The sequence below is a fragment of the Ambystoma mexicanum genome, chromosome 3p (genome assembly GCF_040938575.1).
Source record: "Ambystoma mexicanum isolate Mex_15411 chromosome 3p, UKY_AmexF1_1, whole genome shotgun sequence".
In the NCBI taxonomy this organism is placed as follows: Eukaryota; Metazoa; Chordata; class Amphibia; order Caudata; family Ambystomatidae; genus Ambystoma; species Ambystoma mexicanum.
Genome location: NC_090925.1, coordinates 745176645 through 745200617, shown reverse-complemented (window position 1 = coordinate 745200617; position 23973 = coordinate 745176645). Strand labels below are relative to the sequence as shown.

The 23973-nt window shown below is 44.4% G+C and overlaps 1 protein-coding gene across 2 annotated transcripts in view; it reads left to right on the top strand.

The window, feature by feature from the left end:
- Positions 1 to 20950, top strand: part of DCTPP1 (dCTP pyrophosphatase 1) — a 57514-nt gene extending 36564 nt beyond the window's left edge. For both annotated transcript variants that reach the window (XM_069651648.1, XM_069651647.1), the window contains exon 4: positions 20293 to 20950. In XM_069651648.1, the coding sequence (XP_069507749.1) occupies positions 20293 to 20521 (229 nt within the window). In that variant the 3' untranslated portion in view covers positions 20522 to 20950. The remainder of the gene's footprint in view (positions 1 to 20292) is intronic.
- The last annotated feature ends 3023 nt before the right edge of the window (positions 20951 to 23973 follow it).

The window sequence follows — 23973 nt, the reverse complement described above, 5'->3', positions numbered from 1 at the left end:
TGTTGTGTCCAATGCTGCGTAGAGGTCAGAAGGATTAGAGCTGTGCTTTTTGTCTGCGTCTGCATTAGTCTTTAGATTGTCCCAGATTTGGGAGCAATGCAGTTTCCATTTCCCCCTAATCTGTCTCAAGCCTACTTGTGCTTGGCCCAACAGGTGCTCTTCTATGAAGTCTTGTTGTTTTCGTGACTTCTGTCTCGAGTAGTTTAGCTGGGTAGGGGCTGTTGGCTATGGGTCTATAGTTGGAGAGGTCTTCTGTGTTTCTTGATGTGTCCTTGAGGAGCGGCTTGGTGTTTGCCACTGCAGTACTTTCCCTGTTGAAAGTGACTGGTTGAAAAGGTTTCTATAGCATTCCATGGGCGTTCTGTAGGATTGATTTGTGTATATCTTGGGGGCATGGATCCATGGGGAGCCTGCTTTCAAGCTTACCAGCTTGACAAGTGTCTGCTGATGATTGGGGGAAGCTTCAGAGCTTGTTCTGGTGATCCTTGGATTGCTGGGTTTCATGTTGTAGTTGATGGGTTCTGCTTTATATGATCTGTTGGATGGTGGAGATTGTGTCTTTGAAGTGGTCTGTGAGGTCATTACATAGCTTCAGTGAAGGAATCTGGGCATTGTTGCAGCCAGGAAGTTTTCTTTTTTTGTTGATTTTAAACCATTCTCTTTTGGGTGTTGGTGGCTTTGGTGATTATGTTGTATACTCTTTTTGGCCTTATGGATTTCCTTCTTGTATAAGTGGATTTGTCGCTGGAGTTGTAATTTCTTCACCTGAGATTTTTTTTCTGCATTCTAGTTTGTTTTTGCCTTTTTCCTGGTGCAGAGTAGCGGGGTAAAACATTTTGCTGTCGCTCTTTTGCATGATGGGATGAAAGGTTTTTCCTTTGAGGTCCTGTCGCTCATTCCAGCAATCCATTTATGAGTAGCTGTTTTTAGTTCGATATCCGCTTCGTCCAGGGTCGTTGTGGGTGGTTTGATTTCGAATTGTTCTGCTGTGTTGCTAGCTCTGATGGCTCGCCAGTTTCTTTTCAGATAGTTGGCTGGTTGTTTGGCTGTTTTCATCACAAATGGAATGACTAGGTGGTCGCTCCAGAGAATTTGTAGTAGCGGCGATTTTGAGATTTGTTTTGGCGAAGATTGCGGCTAGCATATCTCCCGCAGTGTGGGTTGCCCCTTTGACTAGCTGATGCAGTTTTATTGTCTTCAGTTGTTTTGCTTGCAATTTCTGTGAGTTGGCATATTCTTCTGAGATGTGTCTTCGAGGATTACCAGGTGTTCCTGCTCGATGGCTAGGTTGGTGATGGCTTCCGCGAATACGTCTGAAGGTTGCATTGTATGTGTTGGTCTATATACTAAGACAAATTTGTTTTGGGATTTGCTGTTGGGTGAAGGATCATGGATTCTCAATTTTTGATGTTGTGGTTCATCTGTTTTAATTTTGAGGTGTACCTTATATGCTATGACCAGTCCTTTTTGTTTTTCATGTTTACTTGTGAACACTGCAAGGGATGCAGTTATGCAATATGGTTTTATAGTTGTCATCTAGCCATGTTTCGGTTATGAATAGAATGTCGATCCCTCCTTTGGATAGGTATCCAATCTCTGGCATGTTGTGTGGACATTGATCTGAGGTTGAGTGGATCCTTTGACAGTTAAGATTGTTTGTTAATCTTGCTTTGTCTTGTGGTGGTCCTTTTTGGCTTATTCTCTGATTAGGTCACAATTTAGTTGGTGCTCCATGTATTCTGCTTCCTTGCCGAAATGGTATGGTATGTTAGGTTGTCGGGTTCTTCTGCTTCATCTTCTGTTTTTCTGTGGTTGCTTGTACTACCCTTGTGTTTTTGTGATGTAGGGGGTGAGGGCGTTGGTTTCATTCTTGCCTCATCCTCCTCCTTGTGTCATCTCTTGTGGGGTTCTGGTCACTTCTCAGCGTGCTTGGAAGTAGTACAAGTGTTTGAGTTGTGAGGCGGTTCTGAGATATGGTGTTGGATATAGGGATTTATCTCTTCTCGTGATGTTTTGTTGGCTAGGGTGTTAACTGGCATGTGTTCTGTATTTGTGGCGGTTTCTGCTGGAGTTGGGCACATATCTGATTGGTGCCGTTTCTCTTTAGCAGCATCCTGCTCTTTGACAGGGCATCTTTGGGTCTTTGGTGCCATAGCTCGGACGGGGCACCAGCGCTGTCGGCCACCTAAAGGACCTTGTGTGGTTTGGATGTTGAGTTTTGTCCTCTTCCGCTGTGATAATGGGGTGTATTCTGTTGGCTTGTGTCTTGGTTGTTTATTATCTGGTGGTGAAGGTGCTCTTGAGGGCTGCACTTGTAGGTTGGTTGGAGTGCCTGCTCCAGTTGACTTGTAGATGTTGTGGGGTCCTGGTTTGGTGGTTCTAGGGTGTGGCATGCATAGCTCAAGGTTTTCAACTGAGGTTGGCTGGGTAGTGATTTATGGTGCCGGACTTCTATATTCCCATGGCCCGAGTGTCTAAGTAGGGCACGGTCCAGTTCCTGGAGGGGTACGGGGGGGCGATGGGGGGGAAGCTGAGGGTGGTCATGCTGTTGGACTTATGGCTCCCGAAATAACTTTGGCTTTGCATTTAACTGGCGCAAGGACATGGCTCTAAGCAATTGCCTTATGTAGCTTGCTGGGTGTTACAGAGAAGTGGTAAGGTCCTGGGGTTGGGCAAATGGCATGCAATGGGAACACACCTAGATTTGAGGTTCCTGTCTACTGAGACGGTTGGTAGGTCTCACAATAGGCAGACATCAGTTACACCTAGCTTGGTATTCCTGTCTGGTGGGAGAAGACCTAGGTTTCACAATACAGTAGGTTTTTAAAACCGTTTCACAATGGATTTCCTAGTGAGTGTGACCGATGTGTGTTTCCGGTGGTGGTGTTTTATGGTGGGGTGAATGCTAATGGGGTTATTAGTGCCAGTGAAGTGTGCATACCTTATCCGTTGACGGCAGTCTGTTCCTCATTTGGCGTGCCTGGGCACTGCAGCCGACTGCTACTTTGCAGGTGGAACTATGCTTTTGCAACCTCCTTGAGTGCAGTTGCAGCAGGGATGTGTTGGCTGCTAGAGGGAATAGTAGGAGTTTGACACTTTGTACCCAGGGACTCTGGTGGGAGCACTGCTGGTCCCTTTTTCCTTGATCGGTGCAGTGAATGAGCTAGGTGATGGGGCACAGTGAGATTATGTCACTGAGGGGGGGGGTAGTTGATAGGTTAGGCTTTGTATGTTAGTGGGATGCTTACTCCCCCCCCCCCCCCCCACCCCCCTCTTGCAGACAGTCTGGAGCAGCTACTGTGGGAACTGCCCTTTTACTTGGAGTGCCCTAGAGTGCTAACCAATATGTGGAGAAGGACCAACCAGGACACAAGCTTGGGAGGTGGGGGCTCTGAATGGAGGAGGCAACGGGCTGGGGACTACGACACGCTGCTTGGTACGCTTCAAATTGGGTTGGGTCCATGTCTCTTGCAGCTTGGGTTGCATCGCTTAGCTAATAGCTGGAAGCTAAATGGCACAGGTAAGCAGCATGCAGAGGGTTGGGCCCTAATTGTTGTGGAGATTATGGATGGGCCAATCGGAGGCCGGGGAGCGCAAGGATCGTGCTGGCCTGCAAGTGGGTTTAAGGCCAAAAAAGGCTTTTTGGGCACTTGGGCTGCAGAACTTGCCTGATGCCTGGAAGCTAATTAACAGTAACATTCTTAATCAAATTTCAGTCCCTGTTGCTCAAGCGAAATGTATCACAATCCAGGTTCTTGTAGGTGTTGCGCAACACATTTCACAGTGCTGACTCGCCTACAAATCACTGCATTTAATCAACTATGTACTGCATGTATTTTTCCATCTAGGTCTTTACCCTGATTTTCTGTTCTCTTAACTATTCAATGCAAATTGGATGCTCTAGGTCAACTCTTCCATGAATGCTGAATATTATGTTGGAATACCCTTCTTTTGACCTTACCAAATGATTAATTTACTTGTGTGGAATTGTAGCATTAAGATGTCTTTCTGCTCGGTGTCCTCATTTGCTCCTTGAAGTCCCTCATTGAGGTACAGTAGTGCTTTCAGACGGTCCTGTTTCTGAAAGGAAGGAATTGGCCATACACTCTTGCAATCTCAGGACGCCAGCAGTGGCGCGATGCTGTCGCAAAGATGCTTGGGTATACTTTGTGAGAGCAGGAGATACGGAGTGCAGTCTGCACAAGCTGGTCTTGCATGCCATGCGTTATTACCTTCATGAAGGTGACCTGCTCAGATGACAAAGGATGTACTATCAGCCAGAGAGATGGAATCTGCAGTCTTGATGCCGAGCTCGTCCTTGTTTAAAGCTGCTGTTTGTAGTGAATATTTCTTGCCCAATTCAGTTTAAGTGGCCAGGATGGAAAAAGTGCTCTTGTGGATCCCACCAGTCCTGGGGACTCTGCAAGAGCAGGTCAGGGCCTGCCTCTGGTTCACCATTGAAGCAACTGCAGAGGGGGATGCAGCCTCTACTCCAGATGTTCTAGGGAGCCCATCAGACACCCTGAGGAATGTCTGGTCAGAAAGGGCCAAGAGACCAATCGCTAGGCATTCTTGGTGCGAAGGCAGAGTTGAAGCATCTCCTAGGTGAGGTGATTGAGGCCGTAGAGCAAGAAAGGGGCATCGAAAGAGACCAATGGCCCAAAGACAATTATTTTCAGAGATTGGGCCGGCCCCTGCTCCAACTTATGTGGGGGATCTCTGGGTTTCTGTTTAAGGACACATTTTGAGGAAGAGAATTCCTCAGATGGTGTGACATCTTGGGGAATGCCCAAATCGCCATCAAAACTACCAGGAAAGCCATAACCAGGGACTGGAAGGACTCCAGGGTTAGGTGTGCTAGACCTTCCTGAGCATGTGAAGTCGATTCCATAGCCTGGAGGTTGGTGTATGAGCCATCCATGACAGCTGAAGATGTAGACCTAGACTCAGATTTGGGAACGGTACTAATGAACAGGTAGAAATTTACTCTTGTCTTCACGGTACAGAATAACATTAGGGTGGAGGGGGGGGCTCAATTCAATGATGCCTGGGTTGTGGATATCTACTTTGTAATGTAAACAATTCAGAGGATTCTACTGGCGTTGAAGTCTCAGCTGTGCCTTGCATAATTAATCTGCAATACCATGGTCACATATCATGTCCAGCTCACCAGAAATGGCTATTTGCTGTGGCAGGACATGACCATAGATATTCTTTACTGCCTCAAATTCACACCATGACCTCTACAAAGCTATCTTCCATGAGGTAGGCATCCAAATCTATCCTGATTTGGACGATTGTCAACCAATCGGAAAATACTGTAACGGGTGGGTACAGTGTGTGCCAGCTAGTGGTTCCACTGAGGTACAAAACCCTTTTACCAAGCCAAGATCTGAAGGTCATCAGAGCCTTGTTGCACACTGAGGTCTCCTACAAGACAGGGTGACGAGGCTGAGGTGAGCTCTGCCGGACTGTGCCTCCAGATTCGGGATCCTCCCATGGATCGGTTTACACCTGAAGCACATGGTGAACTACATCCTGGCTCTCTGGATTCACTACCTCATCTGCACTCACTACCCCATCTGCACTGCTTGATGAGCGGTCGCCTGATTCAGGTGAGACTAAAACGCTGGTTGTGGCTTCAATGTCACAAGAGTGATGCCACTTGAACATCTGGCATTGGTTATCAAGCTGACTCGAATAACCCAAGACAAGAGGATAACTTTGGCAACCAAGAGACCCAAGGTCTGTGTCCTTCCACAGAAGGAAACTTGGTCATCCAACTGAAGGCAGGCCATGTCTTCACCCCCACCCTTCAGGGAAAGGCTATACTAGTATGGGCGGGGAGTGTTACAAAGCCCTAAATCGGACACAGGAATGGCATCGCGTCTGAACACTGAGCAGACAAGTTTTTGCTTGGGCTGCGCAGAACATTATGCACTAGGTGCCTTGAATGTGGTAGCAAACAAAATTGATGTTTCCCTGCAGTGCTTTCTTTGATTTGCAGGACAGTTGCAATCCCCAAAGTGGGCTTGCTTGTTAGCAGACGAAATGCAGTAATCCCACACTGCGCTTGCCTCCAGTTAAGGAAGCCTGTGGTTGGCAATACTTTTCCAGGATCCTAGCCAAATATGATGCTCTATTTCTCCAGCAGCCCCGTTACACCATTGGCACAGACAGTCTGGTTCCTGCTTTGCCGCCCCACTCCCCCATTGGTAGAATTCTAACTAAATCAGTTCCTGTTCACCTAGATCAGAACTTTGGTTTACCAGCACTGGGAGGTGGTGATAGTGTGGTCAGAAGAGTGCAGCTATTTCTGGCTATCAGAAGGGCAGTGTGCCTAGCTAGACGGATGCAGGATTTGGCAGTCCCGTCACCGTTTACTTTGGGGGGACGGGGGGTGTTCCAGAATGGAGCCATAGTGGATTAGGTTCTATGGACTAGAGCTGGATCAGCTACCCCTATTCTGGTAAAGCCGCAAGAGAAGTGGAGGTCCTTGATGGTACATTGGCAAATAACTGTAGGCAAATCCTTCAGCGTCGTCGCATGCTACCGGTTGTGGATGAGTAATTCATTAGGTGGAACTCAGGGCAGCAAAGGGAACCAGTTCAATGTGTGTGGTGACGAAGGAGCTTGCATTGTTTGGTGTATGAACGGTTTTTTGGGGGGGGGGGGGCATTGTGTAGGATGCCGACGTGAGACTAGAGTTGCAAGATAAATAATGCAGATTACATTTGGTCATCCTCCTAACTGCAACTCCCCTCCATCTGCTTGTGTCCACCCGAACCCACCCCCTGCATGCGACTTTGTTATATTGGAACTCTTGTACCTCAAGGTGCGGGGGTTGGGAGGGAAGCTAATAAGCAGAATATGCAGCAGCCCACCTTTACTTGAAATACCTGTACAGCTGCACTCACTGTACTGATTGCTGCTTTGCCCACTCATTGGAATTCATTGTGTATGTTGATTCTTTGGACACTCACTGGGTAAGGTAAATGCAATAGTACAAAGTCCCTTCATCGACACTCGTTGTTTCGATGGATTTTATTTTTATTAACGCCAAAACAAATCGAAATATGTAGGGTGTTGAAAATGTATATAAAGGGGGGGGGGGTGTCTGGAAAAATTATGGTGGGGGCTTTCCCCCCAAAAAGAACAATCCGTTTTTTTTTTCGTTAGAAAATGTTCGTAAAACACCCATCACAATAATGACTGTCGCTGAAATGACATAGAACCAATGCAACAAATTCTGCCATGAGTAGATGGTACTTGCATACCTAGGGCTGTCCTACATGTTTTGCAGCCCCTTCTGATATCAGATGAGTATGCACCACATGGTTTGTTTATCTGCACCTAGTGTAGTAGTCGTCGTCTTAGTTTGCCATTTATATAGCCTTTATCCCTTGGTATGGCCTCAACGTGCTTGTAGGAATGCCCTCGGAGGTCCGAAATCCAAGATCTGGGAAGATGGTAAGGAGGAATATAATGCATGTGTGCATTTGGCTAGGATAGAGTTGGGTGGGCTGGCTGATCTCCAGTAAGCTACCCATGATGGTCAGCCATGTGGATGTGTGCTGCGAGGTCGACAAGAGTGCGCACGTGATTTGTCCAGTTAGATCATATTCTTTTTGTAGATTGTAGCTGTTGTTGAATGGCAGAGATGTTGTGCTTTGTCTTTAGTCTTGTGTATGGAGGCCAATGTGTGCAGGAATGCTGCTGTTCCTGCGGCTAAAGTTCCATAAGCATGAGTGACGGGTTTAAATGCGTTAGCTATACTGTAACAAATGCTTCAGTTCATTCAGCTACTGTCCGCGCAGTGGCTGCATGCTACACAGTTCATCTAAGTGCAAAAAATGGGCTAACCTACGCAATGCTTTGAAGTGCAGAGTAGAGCAGTAATCACAAGTTTCAGACTGGCTTAATTTGGCACTTCTGTGGGAAATTTGTAAATCAAGTATTTCTTTGTAACAGTGGATGGTTTTTGGAGCAAGCAGAGGTCACGATTGCAGTACGAAGTACAAAGAAGTACTGTTGGCTGTTGAAGGCAACCTCTCTGGACTTTCCCTGCCTACCGCCCAGCGAGTCTGCAGGAGAGCGGACGTCTTCACCGAGCCCACGGCGATTGCCTGACCTTCACTTTGGAATCTGTTTCCTGATTTGGCTCTGCTCACCCTACCACGCCCTGGCTCCGCCCCCTTCCTTCTTTCAAAAACTGTGTGCAGCGCACTCACGCGCGCACACGTAAGTACAAAGAAGTACTGTTGGCTGTTGAAGGCGACCTCTCTGGACATTCCCCGCCTTCAGACTTATTCGATTTCCTTCTACCGCCCAGCGAGTCTGTCGGAAACTGTACAACCTATTCCATTAAAAAGTGATATTACCATCCAGAAAGAGGAGGAAAAAGCCATCTTTGCTCCTGCTCGCATATCCATACACGGTCCTGCTTTGAGCAGTGAAGTTCCTAAAATCTACTCCAGTGATCTTATGAATAGTCGTCAGGACTCTCTTACCTTTAAAAAAGCTATAGAGGAAGGTACACTAAGTATTGAAACACTTATGATGTCGCTTCAGACAGTGGTGTCGACGAAGGCCCAGGAAGAAGTAGTACCTCCTCCATGTATTGAACCAAAAAGTTCTGTGAAAGTCCCCCCCCCCCCCATGAAATCCTAGACATCTTGAGAAAAGCCATACATATCAACGACTTGTATGATGAAACCTCGAGTAAAGCAACATCTACATTCCAGATGTTGAAAAGTGAATTTCCCCCTCCTGTGCAAACCGAATTGAAATACCCCGAGAACTCACCTGTAGTCGTGAACAAACTTCATCTTGTGGGCCTCAAAGGCAATAGGGATTCGACTGCAGGGAAGAGGATTAATCGATGTTTTATTTTGTCGCTTTTCTCTCGCATACCTCAACTCAGAATGGTTAAATCAGAGGACATCCTTAGAGTCTCGATTTCAGACTGACAACTGTAGAGCAGTATGCTACCTGAGCTCTGAACCAATATTGAAATTTATATGGTTTAATCGTGAAGAGATTAAAAACCATGGGCTAAATCTAACCACCCACGAACTAGAATCGCAAGCCAATGATTTCCTTGCCTATAATGACCCAGCTGTCACTGCAAAAGCAGCAAGCGTAACTAGTGCTCAACAAACCAAGGGTAGCATTGATGGTGACTTCCACACACTCCTAGCGCATATATCCATAACAAAGGATATCCCTTGGCTTGACCCAATGCTCACTGCTATTTTAGGATCTAAAATGTCATCAACCACCTCATAGCTTGCACAACACAGATCACATAAAATACTTTCATGGAATACCTGTGGTTATGCTAACTTCATTGGATGGAATGCTTCTTTAACTCCCGAAAAACAACCAACGATTCTCATCTTATAGGAGACCATGAAACTGACCAAAATTACCATGCCAGGGTTTACCACGTATTGCAAGGTTGCAACAAGACTTTTTAGGCCGGCCCAGCGGTGGCCTGGTAATTGCTATAAATCGGTCAATCTCCAGTCAAAGTGGGTATGGGAATCTACAAACCTATTGGGTGTACTTGTACAGAATTTTTTGTCAAACGATCCCTTCAATCTTCTCTCCTTATACTGGAACCCCGCCACATCCTTGATTGAAACGATGCTTGATGAATGTTTAGAGAATATATCCAGTAAATACCAACCATTAGAAATTATCATTGACGGTGACTTCAATTGCGACTGTAGAGAACTGAGTGAATGTGGACTAGATAAGCCCTCTTATCTTTCCCGGGGAAGGGGCTCACAATTCAGGGAGCTACTGGAAAATTGGGATATGGACATAGTTGCAAGTAATGAGGTGAATTCTCAGATTACATGGTCCCGTGGATCCAAATCTTCGACAATTGACTTCATTTTTGTTACTCGAACTAGATCTACTATTACATTGTCTACACATTGTAGCCGTATCCTAACCAGTGATCATGCACGTATAAATTGCATTTTGAAATGGGAATGCAGGCCTCTGGTTATCGATCCCACACTCTCTTTAGTAGAGATTGACCGTCCCCTAATTTCCATCAGATGGATTCAAAGCTTATGTCGGCAATTTGTTAACTATGTATTTCAACAAAGTCAATCATCTAGACTTTCTGACAATAAGCCTGAATTCTTAAGGATAAATTGTTATTCTGAGGTGATAAAGAAAGCCCTATCCATATTCCGTAAAGTATACGGAGAGTGCTCATCCCCATCCATTTGACTCCACCTGTAAGATCCTGAAACGTGAAAAAAAAACAAGACAACTCAAAACATCGGGTTTGGGAGTAGACCACTTCAGGTTTATCTAGGCACAAATTCTGAAAGAATACAAGAGGAACCTGAAACGCGCTCGCATACTGAAATACAACAGAGAACTGTGATCTAATAAGAGCCATAACTATGCATGACACTAGAACTATATGGTGCACGATCAAAAGGGATGCTAAAAGAAACCCCCTGATTACCCTCTCTTGTATATCTGAAGGAGTATGGTATGATTACATATCAGCTAAATTTTGCATCCCTTTGAGATTTGAATCTGTGCCAAATGTACAATTGTGTTATAGCAGGATCGCCCGATTGAAATGGACACATGATGATCTTAAATGGGCAATATCGAAAACATCCTATTATAAATCAGCAGGCCCCGATGGGATTCCTCCCTGCCTCTAAAGCTGATCCTGAGTTTTGGATAGAAATTTTGAAACCTAAATTTGACTCAATCATTGGTACTGTAAGAGGATTCAATTCAACACTACAGCTAAGTCAATGCCTAGTCTGGGATACTGAATGGAAACCCTTATTGATATATCTTTATGTCCAGTTCATGCATTCTGGATGACTACCCCTATATAACACCCCTCTCTTTGAATCCCCCTGACCCCATGAGCCAAGAAGTAGTTCTGTTTTGCAAGTTAAAAGGTTTATTTGATAATCTAAACAATAGAGATATATATATATATATATATATATCACACTTTATAATAATTTAATAATTGAATATCACACTGAATCTGAGCAGTAATCAATAATGGATAGTCTGGCACTAGCACACTTCTTTATAATCAATGATGAGTGGTTATAGGATGGATAAGATAGCAACAATACCTTATGGTTTCAAATGGATGCAAGGTGGAATGAAAATGCAGTACAGAAAATACTCTGTGTTCAACAAAACAATGTAATAACTTTTCTCTGGCAATCCCCTCCCCTTTTATGCAATGCAAGGAAATGGAAGGAAAGCACACAGTTCTCAGAAATGTAATCAACTCTAATTCAGTTCACCCCAGCAAGCTTAGACTACAGAACACAGGCCCAAAATGCTTTTATATGTGCTGGCAATGAAGTGAAAAATATGCTAAAATGCTTTTAATTCCCTCTAGAGGTTCAGGGTGAGTGGTATCAAGTTAATATTAGTCCAGACTCACTTTAGCAAGGATCTAGGAGTAGCTAGCAGGTTAAACGAATTTTTGGCAACTGAAAGCAAGAAAACTGCTGTTTTCACATGTTGAGAAATTTGCAAATCGCGGCAAATTCGCGAGTGCGTTTTTCGCGATTGCGGCAAAAGTATCGGGGGTAGGAATGCGGTTCTAGGTTCTTAGGAAAGCTAAGATTCTAAGCTTTCAGGGGAAAGTTACTGTGAGTCTCTAGGACAAACGGTCACGGAGATATGAGCGATTAAATAAAGGTCGTTTTTCAGATTTGAAATGTTAAAATTCAAAGTGACAAGTGCAGCTTGCAACTAGAAAATGACAGGTGACAGCTTTACAAATGACAGGTGACAGTTAGGAGACAGTTCTACTTAGATTAAAATAGATTGAATTATATTATTTTAACTAAGAGATTGGTTCTGCACAGTTCTGCTGGGTATTCACAATATATTTTTGAAATAGAATGGGCCTCGCCACGGATCTGGTCAGGTTTTAGACTGGACTCTGGTCTGGTCTCTGCACTTCACAGTGATCTGGGTCAGCTCTCTGGTTCTGCTAACAGCGGTCTGGTCTGGGTCTCTGGTTCTGATCAGGTCTGTGGGTCCGGATACAGCGGTCTCCGGTTCAGCTGGTCTCTCTCTGGATACAACACTGCTCTCTGGCAAATGGCAGGAGTTCTTGCAAAGAATTCAAACAGCTCGCCTGGCTGTGATAATGGCAATGATTCGAGGCCTGCTAAAGAGGGATTTAGCTTGTAGTTGACCTCTCTGTTACAAATTTTGAAGTAAAGTCTTGGTCTCTGAAGGTGGATAGATTGAAGTTTCTATGTTGGCTCTCTGGTGGTTGATGGAGGTAAATTATGGATTTTCCCGGCAGAGCGTTCCGCAGCAGATGGAATTGAATGTCCCTATCTGTCCTGACTGTCTGCTTTTATGTGTTTTGAAAGTGGGTGTGTGTGCAGCATCACTAAGCTCTACCCCTCTCCACTTGTCATTGGCCACTTCATCCTCTTCCCCTTGATTGGGGGAATGAAATGAAGTGTCATCATGATGAGGTCTGTTTATGTCAAATTACACAATCTATATTTTGACCCAAAAGACCTATTTGCACAGGTACACATTTGTTTACAATTACATGCACCCATCACATATCACAGGAGGTATACCCTGTCCAAATCTGCTCTTCCTGGGAGCTTGCATTCAGAAATGGCAACATTTGCACTTTTTAACTGATTTCGTAATATCGGACATTACCCCAAATTTATACACATGTGCGCAAGGAGTATGGACATTACTTGATGAAGTGTCAGATTTTTAACATGCATACATTTTAAGTAATACCCTCTTAACTGCTAGTTTGCCCCCAGATCATACCACCGGTTCTAAAAACCTCTTAAAATGTGGGCAGAAAAATCACAAGAATTATGGTATAATTTAAATAATTTTCACAAGTCCGCTCTCTGAATGATCCATCTTTTTAGAGTTATGTTCTGGCCCCAAAGGGGTGTGGTTCCCCCCAGCACAAGGTTGAATTTCTGGTTTTTCCAGTTCTGCCAAGCCAGCTTGCTCTCACAGGCAGTGCTCCTCCCCTTTACTTCCAGGAGGAAGCTACTTTCACGGCCCCCGTAATAAAACATTTGCCTGAGTCAGGACAGGGCTTTGTTCAATTTCCTGCAGAGCCCAGGTAATTCAATCAGAGAAGTGTCATAATCCCTTTTGGTGGGAGCAGCAAAAGGGCAGCTAGGCCTGGGAACACAGCTGTTGTGCAAGTCTCATCTCCTGTCGGGGGTAGCTGGTGGGCAGAATTCAGTTCCTTAAGCCAGGCCCCAGCTAATGTCACTTTTTGTTACCCAGTTTAAGTCGAGACAATTTTTTACATATGCAGCTAGGATGCTGATTCTAAGTTTAAAACTTACATTTAAACAATTGCAACCTATGTGACACTCAAAAGTAGGTCACTCATTTCTTTTAAACATTTAGGTTTTTAGTGTCTTTCAGTCCAAATTTACTTAAACTGCTGAAATCCACAGCTCAGCCAGTCTTGTTATAAACCTTCAAGTCACTTCAGAATATAACTTTAGATTGTATCCACCTCTCAGTAAGTCTTTCTTTGGCTTGCCTTGGGTTAATTTATTCAGTTTTAAACAAAATCTGGTGGTTTTAAAACGCCGGCTTTCTGATATTGGTGAGTACTGGTACTGCACCCCATTTTGGGATTCAAGAAAATGAATTCCCCACAATTCTAGGTTGCTTTTGGCAATCAGCATTGCCATTCCCAATGGTTTCAGACTACTGTGTGGGTAGTCCAATGGTGGTTTTAGGCAGTGCCCTTCTGTGCCCATAACATCGGCAAAAATGAGTGGCAGCCTATTCTTCATGCATTTCCCTGTGCATTTCCTGGGAAGCTCTGGCCATCATGATGTTTTCCATGTCAGTACTGCATAGTTTTGAGGTAGGGCTTGGATGCATGGATAAAAACATCCCACAGTACTGGTCAAATTCCTCCCTCATGGACAACGGCGAATATTGTCCCACTATTCAAAAAGGGCGATCCTTCTCTTCCACAGAACTATAGACCTATCTCATTGATTGACACAGATGCGAAACTTTTTGCCATTCTTCTCCTGCACGACCTTCAAAAATATATTGAAGAGAACAACCTTTATTCTAAAATACCAAACAGGTTTTAGGAAAGGAATGAGTACCTCGCTCAACGCTGCTGTCCTGTCTTGTCGCGGGCACAAAAGGCAAGAACTCTCCGTATACATGGCTATGATAGACATGACATCAGCTTTTGATAACGTCGTACGAAACCTATTATGGAATAAATTGAGATCAATGGGAATTCCTACAGTATTACTATATTGGTTTATCCAATTACATACTAACACCTCGTATTAAATAAAAATCTCTGCGGATGGTAGAACCGATCCCATCACCACATCCATTGGTCTTAAACAAGGGTGCAATTTTCTTTAATCTTTACCTTTCTGATCTTGACCAGGAGTGGTATCATAGTAACTTATTCTCAGTTAAAGTTGGTGCTTTAAGACTTAAATGGATTGCGTTCGCAGACGACATCATAGTCTTTGATCCTATGCCTGCTGGATTGCAAATTAAGCTTTTGCAAGATTTTGCAGTTGCTCATAACCTCACTCCAAACCCTGCAAAAACAGCCATTTTAAAATTTGGTACTAAACAAAATAGTAAGGGATACAAATGACGGAAATTATGAAAACTCAAATCCCTTGTACTTGTAATGCGATATATCTCAGCTATAACCTGACATATCAAAACTCATTAAAAGCTTGGACAGACTTAATCAAAAATAAGTTGTGGCCTTTATTATCTCAAGTAAAAATGATCTATGCAAAATATTGCACATTTTCACTAACTCCATTGATTGACATTTTGACACTAAAAATTGAATCGGTCATCTTGTACTCCATTGACATGTGTCTAAAAGATGTTACTGCAATTTTGAATGCCACGCAAGGATCATTGATAAAATCTGCCATGCACCTTCCCTTGAATATACCAAACGCAGTGATACGTCACAAGCTCGGGTTTGTTGCACTATCCACACGCTGGAAATGACGGCAAATATCAAGCTACCTTTAAGATTAATTTTGCACCCAAAAACTCATTGTACGGTGATTTGAACAGCATGCTGAAGTCCTTCTCTTCTGATTCCTTTAATGAATACAATAGCAACATATCTTGAACTCCTTAGGTATTACCATAGAAGATGTATATCAACGTCCTTTTGCAAAAAAAAACTTTTTGAACAAGATTGGAGGAACACAATCGGTACTATATCAACATAATCACATGTACAGGGAGTATGGTGCGTTCTTAAAACGACGTATGCCTCGATATGACCATGTGGTTTTATTTCCATGCAACCACACCCGACAAGACTATATTAGGTACAGGTTAAATCTATACTATACAAGAGAACGTATTGCTAATTGGGCTAAAACTGGGAAACCCAAGGTAATGAAGTGTCGCTTTCCATCGTGCAAGGAACCGATTGATACAATGAAACTTCTTCTATTAGAATGTCCACATTTTAGCTTAATGAGGACAAATCGGTTCTCGAAACTTGTGAATACAGATTTTGAAGATTGCTTGCAATTTCTATGGACACACATGATGCAAGGCACCCACAAACCGATCATATTTTAATTGGTCAGCCTGTGTAAGCATATCGAAAAAGAATTGGTCAGCCTGTGTAAGCATATCGAAAAAGAATTGCTTAAATTGTAAGACTTGGAGGATATATAGTGTATGACACTATCCTCCATTTTTGTAACCTGTGAACAATATGATGTAAAGTTTTATGTTGAAATATGAATTTAAATGATCATTGAAATGTAAATATTCTTATTTTTTGTAATTGATTTTGTAAAGGTTCTACAAAGTAATTTTTCTTTGTAACTGAACTAAATACAAATAATGTATTCCCAGCCTCCTGTCTGAGGAGCAAGTAGTGTTGAAGTACCTAGTCAGGCTCTGTCATTTCATCGCAGGATGTTTTTTTGCTACTTTTTCCTGTGATTTTTTTTTTTATTATTTTAATTTGTATATAAAATAAAGCATCAATGTTTTTCTTTAATTTGTATTTATTCCCAAATATACATATCCCCCTAAAAAAAAATGTGTTTTTTTTTTTTAATCCCGACATCCTTTCATCCCGCGGTGAAAGGACGTCGTACCCCTAGTCAAAGCTTGTGAATGAATTGGAGGAAACCACTGTTTAACAGCAAGGAAAACTTGGTTGCAATTGATAAGGTAGATTTCTCTTTTCTTTGGTGCTAGATTTTAAATGGGATTTGTACTATGAAGGCTTTTTGCACTAGGTTTTAGGAGTCTACCGACGGCACCAAATTAAAAATAAACCATTGTGAAACTGTTAATTTGTTTAAGCAATTGGTATGTCTGTATGCCTGTTGCTTAGCTGCTGGCCACAGTTTGAAATTGGAGCCGTTTAAAACATCCCGCATCTCCTCCACAAAGGCCTACATCTAATGTAATCATATAATAAAAGGCCAAATGTATGTTTGTCTGATGCAGTAGTGTCACCGATTGTCACCCTAGAGCAGAGGTCTTCAAACTGTGGCGAGCGCTGCCCCAGGGAGGGTGCAAGAGCCCAGCATGAAATGTATAGTAAAAAAAAAACAAAAAAAAAAAAACCTAAATGTTTTATCAAATGTTTTTCTTTTTTTAGATTGGTGTAAATGGGCAATGGTGGTTCACATGGTCAGACTGGACTGTAAAACGTCTCTGGCACCGTGGCCCGCAGTTGCAAATGAATATTCATTCTTTTAGACTATTTGAATAGTACCCAAGAGGGTGTTTTGGTTAAAATGTAAGCAAATTGTGATATTTAAAGAATATTTATTCAGCAACAATTAAATACTAGCCTCATAGTGAAGTAACTCCTCAAACTGGCCAATATTGGCCAGAAACGTAGCATTTTTGGTACAGGCATTGCCCTATAGGTCAGTCTGAGCCTGGCAGCTCCTCCATAATGGCTGAGGGAGTGTCCACACAGTGGCCCTCTCACCCATTATGGAGGATCCATCCCAGTGAACACTGAGCACCCCTTCAGCTGCTTTTTTCCAGCTGAGGGAGTGCTCCTGGGTTGGCTGAACTGTCAAAGGGAAACCTTGTTTCCCTCTGACAGTACAGTTCTCCAACCGCACATGCTCACTGAGCCATGCAAGGCTGGGGGTGTTCTGCTTTGCCAGCCTCGACTAGCTCATTTGAAATGCGGGCTGGGGCACTGCATGTCTGTATGTGCAAGGGGAGCTTCTGCTGCTCCTCACACATACGGACTGAGCAACCTGGCGCATTTCGGCACCTGCATGCAGGCCCTTGTAAAAGGTATGATTATGTTTTTATTTAAATACGAGGATGGATGCGTGCATGATTGTGTTATGAGAGAGTGTACGGTGGTGTTTGTGTGTTTTGGTCCATTGAGCTGATTTTTGGCGAGTTGTGGGGGGGCTGTACAACAGGCATTTAGAAAAATGTCTTTGTTGCTCAATCCCCCTTTCCACCTGTCAAAATCAGCTCTCCTGAGGTGCTGTGGAGCCCAGGGAACAAGGAGGGTTTTTTTTAATTTTTTTTTTTTCTTTTTCTGGCTGGATGTCTAAATAGCTGCCGAGCCGCCCCGACCACCCCGTGCCATTTACAAACTGTTTGGCTTTTTACCCATTTTCTTTTAAAGTATGTTCTAAAATGCAACATTTGAACACATTATTTAAATACAAGTACTCATGATTGGTTCGGGCACCTTCAATGTGCTCGGTCGATAGGGCTTTTTTGTGGGAAATATTTATGCCCCTCCACTTGAAGAAGATGAAAATAAAACTCACCTACTCCCACTGGCCCTCGAACTGTTGGTAACGGGTGGAGAGGGCCCCGGGACTGTGGTGGGAGCAGGATGGGCAGGAACACTGGGTTAGTGGTGGGAGCCGGGTGGAGAGAGCCAAGGGTCTGTGGTGAGGTGGGGAGAGAGCCCAGGGACTGGGTCGGAGTGGTATGAGGGAGCCATCGACTGTGGTGGGAGTAGGTTGGGGAGCCCAGGGACTAAACTGGGATTAAGGTTCGGTGACGGCACGCAATAGTTCATAGCCATTTCTACATATTTTCCATTTGCCATTTTTTGTGGGGGCGGGGGGCAGCCTGCCCACATTTTGCTCAGGGGAGGGGGGGGGTAGGCCAAAAAAGTTTGAAGACCACTGCCCTAGAGGGAGCTGTGGCCTTGGGATATATAGTGGCCCTACTGTGTTCATGTAAACCTGCACTTTGACCTGTGTACTCGGTTTCTACTAGGGGTGTACCGAATAGTGGAATTACTATTCGGCCAAATACGAATAGTTGGTCCAGCTATTCGGCTGGAACCGAATAGTGAGCCGAATAGTTGCTTTTTTAAACCAATATGTTTTAGATAAACATCATTAAATAAAATCAAGAGACATTCTATTGCATGAGTATTCATGTTTATAAAATGGGCGCATAGATCTCACTAAGTTTATTAAAAGCTTGTTAAAAGATAATGGGGAAACGCTCATGCAAAGCATGAGCATTTCTATTTTGACTAGGTCAGTGCAGCCAGGTGTCTTTTCAGACCTTTAGCAGCATGTCAGAATGGGCCAGTATTTTAGCCAGAGTGGGCCACTTTGATTAGTTGGTTCAGTATGTGACTAGTAGTTTTGAACAGTGGTACTGAACACCTTTTTAAAAGTGGAATTTGCAACACATTTTACCAAAAAATGCCTGCATAGGTATATTTAGTGCCATAATGTAAACGACCCAGAAATCATAAAAACAAGCATTTGAAAACCTTTCCCTTACTGATTCGCCCATCATGGGCATCCCATTGTAAGCAGCCCCACTGCTTGTTTTGGTGTTGAGGATAGTGTTCTGATGCCAGCTGCGTTATGCTGAATAGGTTAACTGCTGCCACTGGCCTCGGGTCGTTGACCTTCATTAGCCTTTATTTAAAGCCCTTCACACCCCAGGAAGGTGAGCCCCCAGTATGCACACATTGTCATGCAGTTTGGGAAAAGCACCAGGTGTCCCTGCCTTTGGTGCCCTAGATAGCATGCCTGTAGACCCCGCCTCTGACGCCGCTTCATCCTCCTCCCGGGGTGTACAGCTGCTGCAGGAGCCCTGGGTTTCCGACGCTGTGCAGACAATGTTCCCGGAATGCCCCAGGCCACCTGCCTGCCTGCTGTTGTGATTCCGTGGGAGGGGCTGCAGAACTGGCAGTGATCGTACTGTACCCTCTGTTTTATTCATTTCGCCCAATCTCATTCGGGCACTTCCTTGTTATCTGCCCCTGTCTTTTATCTGGCGCACCTGTGCGGATTGCATGGGAGCCCTTCTCAGAGGGGGGGGTGTGCTGGCCAACCCTCTCAGGTCCTATGTGCGTGTCCTAGGGCCAGTATTTGGTAACGCAGTGTTAATTCCTCAGGCTGCAACATTGTGTGGGCCTGTGTCTCTTCACCAGCGGATCCCCACTGGCTACTGGTGGTATTGTTGTAGCTTGAGTGGTCGTATTGAAGTCCTGGGCCGGCCGTTCGTTTATCAGTGCGCCGATCTGGTTGTTGCACTTCACACTCCTTCTCTCCAGCGTCCCTCAGTGTTCGGTGCTGCAGGAGCCCTGGATTGCCGATGTGCAGACAATGTTCCCGGAATGCCCCAGGCCACCTGACTGCCTGCTGTTGTGTGATTCCGGGGGAGGGGCTGCGGGACTGGCAGTGAGCTCACTGCCAGCAGCTCATGTTTCCTCGGGCTGGAGCAGACGCTTCCAATGAGAGGGGCCTGGGGAGGTTCACACTAGAGCCAAGACCTGCATAGTAGCCCGTCTGCACTCTGCTCCTTGCAGGATTACATGTATGCGGACAAAGGGGAACCTATTCGGCTTCGAGTAATTATTCGGCCGAATGCCTAATTTAAGCCGGATTTCGGCCGAATAATTACTCTAAGCCGAATTTCGGTACACCCCTAGTTTCTACGCTAATTTGGTTTGAGGGCATGAAGTAGACCAGACAGCTTGGTGAAGTAGGAATCTTCAATCCATTATGGTCTCCCAGTCCAAAGTTGCACATACCATGTTTGATGTGAACAAAGCTGCCCCCTGGAATGTAGCGGTTGAAGAATGATTTGAACTTTCATATCCGCCTGACAAGCATGCTGTCACATGGTATTTTTAATAAATGCTCTTTACCCATGTCTTGTATTGTGGGTGTGGTTTTCTTGGTGTTGATGCAACGTCTAAATTCAACTGGCTGTAACCTCTGGTCTTTTCTCATCCTGTAGCCAGTGGAGAGGTGAGGTGGCAGCAGGCCTTCCAGACTGGACTGAGAAGGAGCGGCGGGATCTGTCGCATGAGTTGAGTGATGTACTCATTTACTTGGTGGAACTGGCTGAAAAGTGCCACGTGGATCTTCCGCAAGCTGTGCTGGCCAAGATGGAGCTCAATGCGAGGAAGTACCCTGCCTGCAAAGTGCATGGTTCTGCCAAAAAGTACACAGAATACAAGGACTAACTGCCCTTGCTGCTGGAGCTAGCAAGAGGCTATAACTTCACCACATGGGAACTGAGCGCCACCTCCAGATACTGCAGAATTCCGTGTTCCTCCTGGAGGGCCAAACCTTACATTAGCATGTATGTGTTTGTGGATGCCTACCTGTTGGTACTGGGCTTGTGCTCTGGTTGTTTGGGACATTGGGCCTGTTTGGGGCGTACCAAGGCACTGTTATCTGCTCTAATGGCAATTTCTATAGACCACATTTTAAAGGCCCACGTGCTTTTACCCTGTTACTGCTGTGGACTGACAGAACAGTGTTGCAACCACCTACCAACCTTCTAGTGGTTCCCAGGCTGTTTTGGTCATGTTTTCAGATGTTTTGAATTACTGTTTTTAATGGATAACCAGTTTTTATTTTTGTAAGGATAAAACTTGTATTTGCTTTCAGTACGGTGTTTGGAATATTTGTGGTATCTTTTAATACTTTGCTTTGGCGTTTTGATGTGCAGTGAAGACTCCATATATATGCACACATACAGCTGTGAACTGCAGCGGGGAATCTGATTCGGGAGTGATGGCCATCGTTCCTAGAAAACAGCCTCTGTGCTTTGGGATAAGTGTGGGAATCGTAGATGCAAACAGCTTGATGCTGGTCTCTCATCCAGATTCTGCCAGACATGCCATATCTGCTACTCTTCCCTCTATGCCAGTGAGTGTCCACTGAGCTTGTCAGACTTGTGTTTATGTTGCGCAGGGTTTGTTTGTCTGTATGCTGTTGTGCAGCAGTCTTGATCCATTGGTCATGTGAGATCAGCAGTTTCTATAATCCCCAGTTCTGTTGTACAATCACATAGTTCAAATCACTTGGTTCAACATCTTTTGCTTTACCAGTGATTTCTGCGTGTTCAATCACTTTGTGGCCTACAGCAGCAGAGAGCTCAGTGGGTGACCTAGGAGGAAGACCACTGTCCACCTATTCCTGAATATGTTGAACAGGCATAGGGCTAGTCTTTTTTTTTAAAAAACAATTTTTATTATTTTATCACAACACACCAAACATTACAATGATTAGGACTTCCATATTCAAGTTTAACAGCATAACATTACAAATTGCGTTCTTCAGTCCCACTCCCTTAACTTGAGCCAGTATGTCCAGGTCATCGGCCTGTGCTTCTTCAGACGGGTCTGTCGTCATCTTATTACTCGTATCAACATCACTATGATCGGACTGGGGGAAGCCCCCCCCCCATAGTAGCCACCAGCTGCCTCCATTCAATTAGGGGTCCTACCTCCTCCCCCCCCCCCCCCCCCACCCCCCCTACAGACCGTGTCAAACCAAGCAGCCGTTTCTGCCTCTGCCCGGGGCTACTCTTTTATCTGCTGTTTGTAGTGGAAAGCACCTCTAAAATGGTATGCTTTAACCACTATGGACCTTTCTCCTTGCTACTTTTTTGTACTGAAACCCTTTTCATTTTGTCTGATTTACCAGAAAACTAATTTGGAATATTTGGTGACTTCATTTAGTTGCACTAGTCCCACTTGTGTATGGCTCAGTGGGCTCCGATTGTCGCATTAACTGAGCATCCAATCTATGCTTTCCCACTTTAGACTTAATACTCTTCGCTCCCCGCCCCCTCCCTCCCTCCAGATCATCTGCCTTGGGGGTTGGCGATGAGCCAACACGTACCCTTGTTTTAGTCCCAGTGTAGTATTTACCTCTGCTGTGAAGGCTTCCTCGCTGCTCAATCTAGTCTGAACTGTGGTCTTAGACAGCTTAAATCTATCCCCCAGTTGTGAAGCTTCCCTCGATATTCCTCAATCTACATGGCCAAATGTAGCTGCGGTGGGCCATGTACAAAGGCTATTGCCTGGGGGCCAATGCCTTCTTGGGTAATGTAAAATTAAGGCACTCCAGACCCCTGAAGCACCTTCCCCACTCCCTGAACCAACTTTTCTAAACAAGCCTGTTGTGGTGTCGGCAGATTTTTCTTTGCTCCAGCTGGTCAATTTCTGGAATACGATTTGCTTTGACACAACCATTAAGTCCAGTAGCGTTTTAGTTAATTGAATCTTAATTTTGAGCCTGAATAATTTGCCTGCTTAGTCTTGCAGAGAACCAGATGACTATTAGCCAGACCATGTGATCTTTTCTTGTCGTTCAGAAAGTCTTCCTTATCTGTAACCTATCTCCCACTATGGACGATCTTGCCCTTCCTCAGCTGGTAATGGGGCCTCCTACCTAGCTACCAGCGTGGCAATACTGTGGATATCATTTTCGCCTGAGCCTTAATCAGTCTATCCTCCCCTGATGGTTGGAATTATCACTTTATCCTTTTTCATGGGAACTTCAACCCTCCAGGTTGAAACATTTCTTTTGCGGCTCGGTGTAATTGGGGCACAGTTCCTGGTGCTGACCTTCTGACTCGGATCGATATATTATGAGGGCAGCCCCAATGCCTGACTTGAATTGCATTTCACAGGCTTTCATTGAATCTGCTGATTATCTTGCCCATCCCCCCTTCCTACTCCTCCGTATTCTAAACCTAGGTCACACTTGTTGGAACCATGGTTTAATTACCACCTTTGAGCTCTGTCTCCAACGGGGACAGGCAGAGCGGAAATTGTAGTCTATCTACTGCCACCTGGTTAAGTTGTCGCTGCTGGGTAAGAGCTTTATCAGAAGTGTAAAAGGATTGAGCTGTGCTGCCTGCCTGAGGACCTCACTCATGGGTGCTTTGGCTGTATGGAGTAAGTAAGACTGACGTTAAATGGGGAAACCTTTTTTAAATATGCTCAGAGTAGATAACAGTAATGTGTGGCTCCTATATTTACTTTTAGCTATTATGAGCTGAAACTGTTGCATTGGAGTACAGCTAGGAGGCAGATGGTAATATGAGGGACACAAAGCGTGTAGGTGGTGTTTGATTATTTAACCGCCCATTGATTGCCTATGCTCATTCCTTTTGGCCATTACCACCCACATCCTGCTCCTACCCGCCCAAAATGGACCCTCCTGGGATCTGTTGTTCCTAGCTTCATCAATAGGTAATTTGCTTGAAGTGTCTGCCAGTATTCTTTGAAAACAGTTGTCGGGAGCTTTACTGGAGCTTTAAATATACTACTGTTTAAAAATGCCTTATGTACCTTTAACCACCTTGCTTATATGCAGTATCATTCTTTTATTTGACATGAACTTGCCACTCTGTTCCAAACATTAAAATGTTTGGAGACTAATTTAAATGTGAAGGTCCTGCGACAGTTCATCCTTATGAAGTCTAACCTGTCAATTAAGGTGAAGATACCTTCAAGAAATTGATCATGGCTAAGGTCAGTGATACTGGTTCTCCTTGTGTCAGTAGGATCCACCACTGGTCTGCCGATGTTGGTCGCTCATTAATGAATTTTCCCCAACATTGTTGTCTTCAATTCAGTAACTGCTTGACAAAATAGCAAGTGCTGTAGTGATTCCG